The sequence below is a fragment of the Mchenga conophoros genome, linkage group LG12 (assembly GCF_057382185.1).
Source record: "Mchenga conophoros isolate Kocher_MC1m ecotype Shallow Benthic linkage group LG12, M_conophoros_male_GT1.1, whole genome shotgun sequence".
NCBI lineage: Eukaryota > Metazoa > Chordata > Actinopteri > Cichliformes > Cichlidae > Mchenga > Mchenga conophoros.
Window position 1 is genome coordinate 14423491 of NC_140537.1, and position 14754 is coordinate 14438244.

The 14754-nt window shown below is 40.2% G+C and overlaps 1 protein-coding gene across 3 annotated transcripts in view; it reads left to right on the plus strand.

The window, feature by feature from the left end:
* adra1aa (adrenoceptor alpha 1Aa) overlaps positions 1-14754 on the plus strand; it is a 34982-nt gene that overhangs the window by 3656 nt on the left and 16572 nt on the right. For all 3 annotated transcript variants that reach the window (XM_085293908.1, XM_085293910.1, XM_085293909.1), the window contains exon 2: positions 4411-5890. In XM_085293908.1, coding sequence (XP_085150034.1) covers positions 4993-5890 — 898 coding nt within the window. In that variant the 5' untranslated portion in view covers positions 4411-4992. The remainder of the gene's footprint in view (positions 1-4410; positions 5891-14754) is intronic.

Here is a 14754-nt window from a genome sequence, read left to right on the forward strand (position 1 = left end):
CGAACCAACAGTAGTCCCCCATAATGCTCTGGAGAAATTTTCCCTGATATTGGTTTTCCGTCACTTCTATATCTCAGTGAAATCTTTCCCCATACTTCTCACTGACATTGTGCAGGTTTGGTGGGAAAACAGTGGACATGAGAATGTAAAAAGTGCATCTTCAGTGATATTCTAGCACTCAGGAGCTGATATGCTTTCAGCATGTTTCCACAACCTCAGCATAATTCTCTGCTCCGTGATTTCCAAGAAATTTCTTGATAACCCGTACCAGTGATTCCCATTTTGCTGATTGAGCTGGCTTCAGTTTCCTTTTGCACTCATCGTCAAGCATCAGTTCACGGACTTCAGGACAAAAACACCTTCCTTAATTTAGATTTTCCTTTTCTTGAGATCCAAATTAGGTCTTAAATCCTGAAACGCTTCAGATTTCTGTTCGGTCATCCTAGTTGTAAAATACTTGGAACATCATAACTAAGACAAATAAATAAATAAACACATCTGCGAGACAAAAACAGTTTCAGATTTGGAGTCAGGAAGTAAAACTGGTTCAAAATGCTTACTGATCAGTGTGTCTGTGTGAAGATTTCTCTAAAAAGGCTTATTTCTACTAAAAAGCTGCTCATTTTTACATGCAAGTCTATAGGAACTGAGTTTTCTCAGGGAGTTAGCTTCAAGTGGACACATCAGGAAGTGTATTTTTTGGCACTTCAGTGTTGCCTTCATCTTCAGCCCAGGATGTTGCTGCTTGGTCTCAACTACTGCAGGATCAGAAACAACAGAGACTGTGGTCTAACAGTGAAGAAAAGGCCTCCTTGACTGAGAAACGCCCAGACTGTGTTCAGCAGAGACTGCTTCCCCAGTTCTGATGCATATGTTTTACAATATTCACAAGTTTTTTGAGAACTACCCCCCTTAAAAATGAGATGAATTTGAAACAAAGAGAAGAAAAAGAAGATGAATGATCTATCAAGATTCAAGTGGGCTTTCGCACTGCAGTGCTAAAGCCCACAAATCCTAATTAATCCAGTGCATCAAAGTCAGAGGGAGCAGTTTAAATTTGAACTGTGTGAGGATAAATTCCAAATAACAATCCGTGTAAATTTAACTTTGCAACTAAATTCCTCTTTTTTCTTATCTTATACAAACACATTGCCACAATGGGGGGGAAAAGAGATTGTAATTACCTTTCCTGACCAAAAATATGCAGAAGCCAAAAAATGGCTCTTCTGGGAATTACTTTGTTTAAGCCGTTATCTCAAGATTATGAATTATTTATATAAACTTGCTCTCTTCTGATAACAGATTGCTTCTTTTATGCTCTCAATATATATCATACAAACCTGACTTTGTTTTCTCAATCACAAAGTAACTTGGCAGCCTTGGAGATGACCGATCCCCTCATCTGATTACTGAGGAGGAAGTGTGCTCAACTGTGGAGTTATAGATGGTCTAGTCTTCTCCTTAAATAAGGACCCATTTGAACGTTATTTGAATCTACTGCCATGTTAGACGCTGATTGAAGTACAGTGTGATGTGTTTTTAATAGTGTTGATCCACCATGTTGAGGAGATATTAGCTTCAGGAGAGTTAACTTTGTTTTTTCTTCATAGCCTTAAACAATTTATAAACCACTTTGCTTAGCTTTATTTATCATCCTGTGAATAAGAATAATAACGACTGACCAAAGCATCTAAAAATAGCCGCCGCGTGGAGAGCGGCGAGGAGAAAGAAGCCGTTCATTTCAGTAATAAGTTTACTTTATTGCTGATAAAGAGAGAGGGGGAGCGTTTACCAATCTACCTTCCTGTGTGAAATTAAGTGCGCCTTGGCTTTCCTGAGTGTTACGGTTCAATTTATTTTCTGCTTTACAAAGGTGGGAAGGGAAGCCAAGCTCGACAAGAATAGAACCTACGCTGGTGTCGTTATTAAAGTTAGTGATGAATCACCCTCATGCATGAATCACGCATTAGGAATATACTAATTTTATGCATGACGGGTGATTATGAAATGAAAAAGAAATAGAAATGCATAGGGAAAATAGCATATTGTCAATATTTTTGGGACCTCGGCTTCCCTCATAAATTTTGAAAAGCTTTTTTTTTTCTTTTCGGGGGTCTCCCCTGCCCTACTAACATTCCCCCTAGCTCCCCTGTAGTTTGACCGGGCTGGAACTGCACTTCTAATCCCCGATAAATGACAAGAAAACAAGCTTTTGTTTTTGTGTGATTTCTAAAGAAAATGAACTTCCTATCATGACAAAACAAGCACTGTTTTATCTCAGAATAATGGGATATGTCATGCCCTTATCGCGAGATAAAATCACCAAAAATAACTGCAAATGTTATGAGCTCCCATAAAGCAGAGGGGTCGATTCGGGAAATTGTGCTTCATTTTGTTAAATACATCTGTTATATTTTTCTTGCATGTGGAGCTAGTGCTAACAGACAATGCTCAACATTTAGGATGTTTGAGTCTGAAACTCCATGTTTGTTTGATATGATATTTACCAGGTGTGGTAAAAGGTGCTTGTATAAATGGGTGAATTAGGCATGTTATGTAAAGCTCTTTTGAGTGCTCAGCTATAGTAGAAAAGTGCTATATAAGATTATATGATGAAGCTGTGCTGGACTGATAACTTCCTGGTAGGCAGATTTATTTTTCTTGGGACTCTGCCATGTTATGACAGTGGTATCAATATTTTGATCCAGCTTGGCATATTTTCCCAAGATGTCAAACTAATGTGTTCTTTACAAACATAAGGAGCACAGACTGTGACAACCCTTAACAAATGGTGGAGCTGTAATAACGTGGGTTGTTTTGACCTGTGTCTGTATAAAGGTCGTGGTATGATATTGATTTAAAGGAGGGATCAAGAGCAAAGTCAAGCATACCCTGATGTATTATAGGTCACTTGAAGAACATATAATACACACCGAGCCTTCTGATTGCTGCATTGTTGAAACTTCAGCTATTGTGGTTTTGGCTCACTGTGTATTGTAATGATGAAGTGGTATTCCACATACTGTGAAAAAGAAAGTTTTCACAGGTATCTGTGCAGTCCTGTGAAAAACTAAGTACACCCTTACTGCTTCTATCCTAATTGTGAGGGTAAGTAGCATCTTGGTTATGGTAATCAATGCACTACATCAGGGGTGTCCAATTCCAGGCCTTACGGGCTGGTGTCCTGCAGGTTTTAGATGTGTCCTTGATCCAACACAGCTGATTTAAATGGCTAAATTACCTCTTCAACATGTCTTGAAGGGTGACATCTAAAATATGCAGGACACTGGCCCTTGAGGCCTGGAATTGGACACCCCTGCACTACATGATCAGGAAGCACGAGAAACTCTATAAAAGTAAATATTTTTGGCAGTTTCCTGGCCAAGAGCAGTCAGGTGTGTACTAACAAAATGCCACAATCCTCTCGGAACATCCAAGAAAAATTCTCCACAAGTTCTCAGATGATCAGATGCTTGGAGAAATTGAAAAACAAAAAACAAAAACAAGAGCTACAACTCAGCCTTTACAGGCCCTAAGTTAGCATGTTCAACACTTAAGTTCATGACAGTACAATTAGACAAAGAATGAACAAGAATGGCTTGTTGTGAAGTGTTACCAGGAGAAAATAGCTCAGGTTTGCAAAGTAGCATATGAACAAACCACTTGAACAATGTGCTTTGGATAGAAGAGACCAAAGTGCAGCTGCTTGGCCAGAATCCACAGGACCACATTTGATGAAAACCAAACACAGCTTATCAACACCTCATAGAACTGTCAGCACGGTGTGGAGGGCTGATGATTGGGGCTTGTTCTGCAGACACAGGACTTAGGCACCTTGTAATCATTGAGCAATGAACACTACTGTATGCAAAAGTATTTTAGAGTCAAATGTGTGACCCAAACAGCACAATGGTGGCAAAAGCTGTTGCAATAATTCAGTCAAAGTCCAGACTCCTCCAATCTGGTGCTGTGGGGGAACCTTAAAGAGAGCTGTCTGCACACATAAATGAATGCACGCAAACAGAGTGGGCCAAAGGTCTTTGATAAAAATGTGAGAAACGGATGAAGTTGAACAGAAAAAAACTTTATTCTAGTTACTGCTGCTAAAAGCAGCTCCACAAGCTAATGAATGGGGTGTTTTTCACCAGCCTGTATAGTCCTGTGAAAAGTTTTCACAGAACTGTTAGTTTCTCAGTTTGTTAGCCTCACTTTGGGTTGATCCCATTATCAAGACGAGACAGTGGTGACATTGATTTGACAACAGCTGTGGCTCAGACATTGTCTCCCGCCCACCTTCTTGATAGAGCTGAGCAGCGGTATACAAAAAAAACAATGAGCTGAACAAGGATGAATGCTTTCATGTTTCACTGTATGTGACGGACGTGTCTTCTTCTGTTTCTCTTTTCAAAGGCGCTGGACGTTACTGAAGCTGAAGCTGCGTTCAACACACAAGCCTGGATGTTGATTTCTCACCTGCTGCTCCCAGGAAAACTGGTTTCAACAGACTTTAATTTTCAGTCCAAACAGTGATTTTTTTCATGTATTTTTTTGGTTCAGAGAACATTCAAAGACTTCCTAAATCGCTCACCTCCAATCTGTCTCTTGTATTTGTAATGCATTTTTAACAGTGGTTTGTACCAGCTGCATAAAAACAGTCAGTTTTAACATCATTAACATTTTCAAGATGGATTACTCGATTTTAGCTCAGTAGTTTTCGTTTGCATATATTATATTTCTCTTTCAGTGGTTCTGCATGCAACTTGTCCTTTTATTTTCCTTGATGCATTGCCAACGTAATGGCTCATTTGCTCGAGGCATCATCATTCAAATTATGTTTTGACAAGACAGACTTAATGTGATCATTACTCTAATGGCTTTTATGAGAATGGCCTGATGTCTACTCTCTCTAGTAGTGAACTTAAATAGGTGTGCGCTTCAGTCTACCACTTCTGCACAGGCCAGTTGTTGAGTACCAGCATTGTACTGGAACTAATGATTCCTGTGCTGGACAATATGACCCCAGCTCCCCTGACACAGAACTGTTCCAACTGCAGCCACGTTTTAGTCCCAGAGCTCAATGTGGTCAAGGCTGTGGTTTTGGGTCTGGTGCTTGGTCTCTTCATTGGGTTTGGAGTCGTGGGAAACATTCTGGTGATCCTCTCGGTGGTTTGCCATCGAAACTTGCGGACAGTCACGCATTATTTCATAGTTAATCTGGCAGTGGCAGATTTGCTGCTGAGCTCCACCGTACTGCCGTTCTCTGCCATTTTGGAAATCCTGGATCGATGGGTATTTGGACGGGTTTTTTGTAATGTTTGGGCAGCTGTGGATGTGCTCTGCTGCACGGCTTCTATCATGAGCCTCTGTGTAATATCTGTGGACCGCTACATTGGAGTAAGCTACCCCCTGCGTTACCCATCAATCGTTACAAAACGCAGGGCTTTCTTGGCACTGATGCTGCTCTGGGTGCTGTCTGTCATCATATCTATTGGACCTTTGTTTGGCTGGAAAGAGGCGCCGCCCGAGGACGAGTCCATTTGTAAGATCACAGAGGAGCCGGGCTACGCGATCTTCTCTGCAGTGGGCTCCTTCTACCTTCCTCTGACCATCATACTGGTAATGTACTGTCGGGTCTATGTGGTAGCTCACAGAGAGAGCCAGGGCCTGAAAGAGGGCCACAAGACAGAGAAGTCCGATTCAGAGCAGGTGATTCTCAGGATACACCGAGGCAATGCAACTGTCTCAGATGACGAGGCCCTTCGCAATCGCACACATTTTGCTCTGAAGCTGCTGAAATTCTCTCGTGAGAAGAAGGCTGCCAAGACCTTGGGCATTGTGGTTGGCTGCTTCGTGTTGTGCTGGCTCCCCTTCTTCCTGGTGCTACCCATTGGTGAGTATTATCATGTTCATCTTGCATGTAATTCCTAATGTCAAGAGCCAGATTTCTCAGGGCAAATCAAATTTTAACCAGAGCAGAAAATATATTACTTACAAGACTGAAAGGGAATACCTCAACAGTTTGGAAAGGAAGGTTACTTTACTTCAGTGCAATTTTATTTTATTTATATAGCACCAAATCACAATGACAGTCACCTCAAGGCACTTTATAGAACAAGGTAATGACCCTACAGTAGTACAGAAAAAACCCCAACAATCAGACAATTCCTATGAGCAAGCACTTTGGCGACAGTGGGAAGGAAAAACTAGCAAAACCAGGCTCAGGGAGGGACAACTACTGCTGCAAATGGTTGGGGGGAGATGGGAGGAAGGCCAGGCAAAAGACACACTTTGGAAGAGAGACAGAGATAATTAATAACTAATGATTAAATGCAGAGTGCTATATAAGCACACAGGTATTGCAAAGAAGAGAGTGAAGAAGAAACACTCAGCAGCAGCTGAGGTCTATTGCAGCGTAACTAAGGTCAGGGTTCAGGGTCACCTGATCCAGCTCTATCAAAAAGGAAAGTTTTAAGTCTAATGCTAAAAGTAGAGAGGGTGTCTGTCTCAATCCAAACTGGGAGCTGGTTTCACAGAAGAGAGGCGTAAAAGCTGAAGGCGCTGCCTACCGTTCTACTTTTAAATACTCTAGGACAACAAGTAAGCCCGCAGTCAGAGAGTGAAGAGCTCCATTGGGGTGATACGGCACTATGAGGTCTTTAAGATAAGATGGGGCCTGATTATTAAAAAACCTTGTATGTGAGGAGAAGGATTGATTCTGGATTTAACAGGAAGCCAGGGGGGAAAAGCCAGTTAGGGAAAAATGTGCTCTCACTTTCTAGTCCCTGTCAGTTCTCTCTCTGCAGCATTTTGGATCAAATGAAGTCTTTTCAAGGAGTGAAATTTGAATCCTGACACCACTCGGGGGCAAATATGAATGAATAATATAGACAGACTGAAAAAAGTGGACAGCTAGCCAAGCGCTCTTCCAAGCTTATGAACTGACTCTTTAAACATTTTTGTTTAATGGATTTGAGAACCCGGGTGTAAAAATGGGAAATTACGGTTTCATTGGATCTGGTGTTGTCACCTGCCTTAACTCCTGCCTCTGGTTTCCCATTGAATGGACAAATACTCTCATTTCATCTAACTCTCAGTATCAATGGGGGAAAAAAAGCATATTTCTTAGAAATGTCACTGGAGCACAGACAGTCAATGATACCCTCTGCAACCATTTAATCAATAACGTTTCACAAATTAAAAATAGGTCCATATATGTGATTACCTACTCCTATGCATGAGTCAGACCACTTTCAGGAAGCAATTCAACATCTGAATTTATTCCCATTACATACTCATTGATCAATTTATTCTACGGTCATGTTTTTAAGTACTGGCTAATTTCATAGTTAGATGATGTTAAGTGAATGCCTCCTTTGTGGGATGACATTGAGGTTACTCGCATTCAGACGAGCTTGTGGCCTCTGGAGCGCTGTAGTAAATGCTTTCGACTCGGCCAGGTAGTCGTTCTATAAATAGGCTCTATAAATCTTTCAGATCACTGTCATCCTCCACTGCTCCCCGTCTGTAAACAAAAGGACTAAAATTGAGACCAAGATATATTTCAAACCAGACCCTTGAATGGCATGTCGAGCCATTTTTCTCCCTCGTGTTTGTGACTCCCTTCATCATGGGGGCAGATCTTTAGTGACAGATAAAGCCTTTCGGACTGAGGCCAGACTTCATATGATGGTCTTTAAGTCTTCAAGTGCGCCGGGTTCAATGAAGATGAGCTCAAAGGGAAATAATCAAACGACTTGTAGACCTGTGCGCTGCAAGTGCTGTTGTCAATCATGCAAAAAGGAAATCTGAACCAAGTAGATATGAGATACGGCAAAATCCTAACAAATCCTGCAGGGTTTGTATTTATTCCATGCTCTCATGCTTGTAAATATAGCTGCCACCATTTGGCTGAGTAGCTCCTGACTGGGAAATGAGGCAAAGCCTTGGCTCACGAATGCTCCCTTACTAATACTGGCGTCACAGTGCATACCGCTGCCACATAAGTCTGTGGACAATGATAGATTCAGCAATGAATCACAAAGCACTGGTGTAGTTCTGATGTGTACAGCTGGATAAGTCTTGATTGCATCATTTCGATTATGGAGTAGATATTATTTAAATTAATATCCATAATAACTGTGGGCTGAGAGGCAAGACTGAGATAGTCTGGACATGTGCAGAGGAGTGATAGTGGATACACCGGATAAAGAATGTTGAGGATGGAGCTGACAGGCAGGAGGAAAAGAGGAAGACCAAAGAGAAGATGTGAAGTGAAGCCAGGCATGCAGAGGGTCAGTGTGACAGAAGAGGATGCTAGGGTTAGGGGGAAGTGGAAGCAGATCCAATGTAATAATTACAAGACTTTAATTATGGAAGTAATTTAAATGGGTGTTAAAAGGCTCTGTATCTATCTGTGGATTGTCCTTGATATGTACCGAGTCCTTCTTTGGAACTACAACACGTGCAAAGCATCAATCAGTTTATTTTCTTTACCATTTAGCCAGTTCAGGGTCAGGTGGTGGGGGCTAGAGCCAATCTCAGCTGACAATGGATGAGAGGCAGAGGACACGCTAAACAGGTACCCAGTCCATCATGGGGATAACACAGAGAGACAGACAATCACTCACTCACTACCACACCCAAGGCCAATTTGGCATCAACAGTTAAGCTAACAACAATCTCTTTGGAAGGAAACAGGTGGCTGAGAGGCGACAGTGTCACCGTAGCGTGAAGCATGCCCTCGCTGACATAAAGAACAGCTTCACAGGGTGTCCTCGTGTTATCGTGATATGTTAAGAAACTGAAGATGAACTGAAATGTTTCCTGTCTCCAGCCCCAGCCAGGAGTCTTTATTCTTAAAAACCTCTGACTCAGAGTGTCAGTGGGTGTCGAGTGTCTTTTTAAACTAGAGATGATGAACCTTTTTTTCCCCCCTAAGAGTTATTTTTGGATGTATTGAGAAGAAAGACAGGAACTTTGGGAGAAAGAGCAGGGAATTACACACAGCCCTGTAGACACATTTTTAAATGAACAATGGGTCAAATATCTATGTGTTAGGTGGTTCTTATTTTATTCATCTATCACACATACACTGATGGTTGCACTGGAGGCTATTTGGGGTTCGGTAACTTCCCCCGGGGACACTTCAGCATGCAGCCTGGAGGAGCTGCTGATTAAATTTTCCGGTTAGTAGACAACCCATTCATGTTCTATACTTAACTTAAATCAGAAAAAGACTTCAGTGGACTGAAGTCTGATAAAAGTGAAAGAATGATAAAAATGAGGCTTTAGGAAAAACATGCATCCTGCAGTTTGAAGTTAAAATATTTCCCTAATTAAAATATTTTGATTATATTCTACATGTTCCATTTGATTGCAGTGAAATAAACACACCTATTAATCCAGCCAAAATATTCTCAGCTTAATTAACTTAGTGTTGGGTCTTTATTTTTTTATTATTTTAGTTATAAAAAGAGAAGTTTATTGTTGGGGCTCTTTTACTTTGGACAAGCACATGTAATTTAACTTTAAATTCTCAAATTAAAAACTGAAAAAAAATGTTAGTTGAATACAGTCATCATTCATTACTCTCATCTTAAATGAAACATGTACAAAAAACATCAGCCAAACAGCCTGAAATTAACTTTCCCTTTTTAGCAGATTAAAGCAGATAAGCAGATTATGACCACCAGCGCGATAGTTAATAACCCAGCTACCAACTTGTGGTGTCGCAGATTTGCTTTTCTAACATGAAGGTAAATAAAACAGAAGCTGCACAATTTAACTGTGACAGAGCAAGGATAGTATTTTAGCAAATGTCTGTAATTTACTGCAAATATGGAACTTTTACCAACACGCCCACTCTGAACACTAAAATATTACTGAAGCATATGGACAAAAGTACTGGCCCACCTACACATTACACCTACAGGAGCTGCTCGACCATGGAAGACCATGCCACAACGCTCACGGCGCACAGTTTTTATGCTAATGTTGATGCCAGAGGAGGTTTGGAGCTCTGCAGTCATGAAGTCAGAAGAGCGTCAGATACTTTTACGCACTTGGTGACCCCGCTACGTAACTTCACGTGGTCTGCCACTTCGTGACCGAGTTGCTGTGCCTCCTAAATGTTTCCACTTTGCACAAAATCACATGAAAGTGGCTGTGATATATCTAGGATGAAAGAAATTTCACAGACTGACTCGTTACAATACTACCATCTGTTACAGCACCATGCTCTTTAAAACATTAATTCTTTCAGTAGTTTTACAGGTAGACTGCATGGATAAATCTGTGGCAACAGGACTGAAAACACATGAATTCAAAGTTTAAGAGCTATGGCCTTTTTGTCCATACATCATACTCAAATATGTACTCAAATTTAAAATGGAGATGATGTAATCTGCAAAATAGCCAACACATTGTTCACAAAGTCACAGAATGTTAAAAGTCTACTCTTAGTGTGCACACAGTACATTTAAAACACAGGAGTTGTGGCAACACAAGCACAACCTTTCCCTACAGCCTGCTCAGCTCCAGCATGTATCACGGATGGTTAAGTTAAGGTGGTCTGAACTGGACTTCTAGGGAGAGATGGAAAAAAATAACATTTGCACAGGAACCAGTCCAGAGTTACAAATGGAGATGACCCTGCAGGGGAGATGTCATGGAGCTTTTTAATCACACGTGAAGTGGTTTTGGCTGTAATGTGATTGGCTGCGGGGTACGAGCTAAAAGAGTGAGAGTAAGGTAACGGCTGCAGGGGACAAAGAAATCTTCAAACCTGTGTGAGAGAAGCTGTTTATGAATTTAGCCTCTGCAGACAATTAACAGCAGGAAGGGGTACAGACTTATCAAGGTTGCTTAATAGGCAGCGTTAGGTGATTGGGTATGCAGAGCCCATCTGGCTTGCTAGCCTAGCCCGCTAGGAGAACTAAGACATGCTTGCCAGGAGCAACACACTCAGCAACCAGACAGCAACGAGGAAAATGCCTGAAATTTCTTGTGAGACCGAAGCCAGTCACCTGCCTACACTTCACCCAACCTTGCTAGAGGCCTAGTGTCAGAACTCTGTGCTCAGTTTGGTTTGCTTCAAGTTAAACTCAAACCTTAAAAACCTCACTGCTGAGAAAACAACATAAATAAAAGGGAAAAGCAAACGAAAAATAGCTAGCACAAAGACTGATAGAAAATCTGTTTAATTATATACCATGGCAATCCATTCATATTTCATTTAAAGGTCATCTGCAGCATTCATTTATTTTTTTTCCAGTTTTTCAAGTTAAGGGCACACAGAGTGCTACATAATATTAATAATAAAAAGAATATAAAACTGAAATACTATACAAGTAAATATAACCATTGTAGTGAATACAATAATTCCAAAAATGATACTAAAACTGAAGATGATAAGAAAATGAATGAAAAGGATTTAAATAAAACTATAATATCTCAGACTGGTACTTGACCAAGTGACCAAGCAATCAAGCCTTACTACCTTTAAATGAATTTTACTAAACAATTTTCTAGCATATTTTAAGACTGAAAGCATTCCATAATATAGACTCACTGGCCACTTTCTTCAGTACACCTTGCTAGCATTGCCTTGGTCCCCTTTTTTCTTTACAACTGCTTTAATTCTTCATTGCAAAGATTCAACGAGGTGCTGGAGATGAGATGTGAATCTCCTGTTTGGCCACATCCCAGAGGTGCTCTATTGGATTGAGATCTTATGACTGTGGAGCCCATTAGAGTCCAGTGAACTCATTGTCATGTTCAAGAAACCAGTTTGAGATGATGTGCGCTTTGTGACATGGTGCGTTATCCTGCTGGAAGTAGTCACCAGAACATTGGCACACTATGGTCATAAAGGGATGATGTCCATCCCTATATGACCACATTACTCAGTCAGTGACAATACTCAGATATGCAGTGGTGTTTAAACGATGCTCATTTGGTAATAAGGGGCCCCAATATCCCCTACATCATTACACCACCAGCAGAAACAGCCTGAAACGTTGATACATGAAAGCACTGATCAGTGCTTTCATGTTGTTCATGTCAAAATCTAACCCTACTGTCTGATTGTTACAGCACAGGATTCTTCTTGTCTTCTCTATTTTCCCTTTTTCAGAGAAAATCTGAAAAAGTCAACTTCAGCCTGTCATCTCGACCATGCATATATATCTAAATTCATTGTGTTGCTGCCATGTGATTGGTTGACTTTTTTTTTTTTTTTGCATTAACAAGCAGTTGAACAGGTGTATCTAATGAAGTGGCCACGAGTGTATGGAAGTAATAGTCTTAATACAGATAGTACTGTCAAAATGAGCAACAAATAGACAACCTTTGTTTCCTTATTGCAGCTGAAGGCAACATAGCACGAATAAGAGTTATACAGGCACTGATTATATTTAAATTGAGCTTAAATATGATTAAAATCAGTTTGAAAAACAGGAAACAAATGGGTTAAACAAAATAACAATAAACATAATACATAAGCACCTAAATTAGATTAAAAATTTGGAAATGTTACAGTTTCAGAGATTTATGGAAGATTTTATTTTTATTTTTTTGGCCCTTGATGTAAATATATGGGGACATTTGCTTATTTTCTTTCCAATGATGGCAGCTTCCATGCTGGTCCCGTCTTCTCTATAGTTCTTGATATACTTTAATGCAGTCTTAAAACTCTTTGAGAAATTAAGAACAACAAAAACACGACATCTAGAGCTCTGAACACACAGCGTGCTGTATATCCACATTCAGGGAGCGCTGATCATGTGATCATATTCATCACTCTTACATATGTCGCACTGTTCAGATTAAAAGTGTCAGTGGATGCAGACGCTAAACCGGATTAATATCACATCCCATGCAAGCAGCTGGCTGGAAATTTTCAATCTGAATGAATTCAATCAGCAGAAAAACAAAAAACAAAAATGTGTGCATTCAGCAGCAGACACCGCTGCATCATTGAGTGCGTCAACACATTCACCCAACAGTTGCACTCCTCTTCTATTTTTATTCCAACAATGAATCTATCAAGGGGTACGGGCAATAATAGAATTGGGGGGTTTTGGCACAGCTGGGGATAAAATGCATTAGCTGCATAGCCAGGCACAAAATAATTTGCTCTCCAACTCTCTCCGCCTCTTCTTTCTATCCATCTCTATATCACAATCACATTTTTTTTTCTCCCGAGGCTTAACCCTCTCAGGAGCTTGGCCAATAAAACATTTCACAAGGCAGCTTCTCTCCTGCCTCTGAAAATAGATGGCAGATAGACAGATATAGTGCAGCCACACAAGAAGTCAGCCGTTTCATTATTTTAATGTTTCACTGCCAGCCACTGAATACAATGAGGACTAGGCCTGCATGTAATGCGTCCATTAAGCCATTACCTTTGCCACTTCATTAAAGATCCCACTCACATTCCCCGCTCGCTCTAATCAAAAGCAGCACAGTATCCGGGATCAATTTTAATAAAATCCTTAACCTTGGCGGCAAAGAGGAAGCTTCTATCAAGTGGAACTTGGATAAAACAATTAGAAATAAAGTGTGACACGTAGACGGGTGAAGTGGTGTGATTTCCAACAGCTTGGGATCATGTGTTCTTTTTTTTTTCCATATATTTTTATTGAAATTTTTTATAGTACAATACAAACAAATGTTGAACAACCTCACATTCACACATCCATCCATACATCAGACCTGCCTACATCACATTCAAATGTAGAAATGAGCATAGTTCTCACAGTAATACAAAAATACAATGGGTTAGGATAGACAAGATTTTCCCTTCCTTCCCTTCTTCTTTTCCTTCTTTTTCATAAATGTCCTTCACCTCCACTCCCTAAAATTTCCATACATGGCTTCCACATATTCACAAAGTCCCATTGTTTGCCCTTGGCAATATATGTCAGTCTTTCCAGGCCTAGAGAAACTGCAATTTCCTTCTTCCAGAGTCCCATGGAGGGAGCATCCATACTCCTCCAACATAGCGCAATGGCTCTTCTGGCTTGAAGTAGTCCATAGTCCAGTAATTTAGTTTTTTTCCCCGATTGCTTAAATTCCCTTGGATATATTCCAAGTAGACAGAGTTTTCCTTTTAAAGGGATTTTTACCTTAAACACTTCGGACAGATATTTGATAACATCTTTCCAAAAGTCCTGGATTTTAGGACACTCCCATAGACAATGAAGAAGAGTTCCTTTTTCAACTAAACATTTAGTACAGATGGCCGGAATATCATTGGACATATGATGAAGCTTGACAGGTGTTATATAGGTTCTCATGAGCCATTTATATTGCAGTAGTTTAAAGCGTGTGTTTATTGTTTGTTTTTGTGCTTTTAAGCAAGCCTGGTTCCAGTCATTTTCATCTATGTCCTCTTGGATCTCCCTTCTCCAAGCATCCAGTTTATCTGCTGCTGAGTCTTTGGAGGAAAGCATCAGTAAATTATAATATATAGAGAGAAAACCTTTCCCTTTTGTATTCTTAATGCATACCTCCTCTATTTTTGTCAGTGGTGGAAGTTCAGCAATCCTTTGCAGTTTTGATGACAAATAGTTTTTCAATTGTAAATATTTAAAAAAGTGCTTTGGGGGTATTAAATATTTTTTACACAACTGATCAAATGTGAGCAGCATGCCATCTGCATATAGGTCTTTAATTTTTTTTAATGCCTTTATTTTTCCATATTTTAAATCCTCCATCACTTTTACCAGGCGTGAACTTTTCATTTCCCCAAAT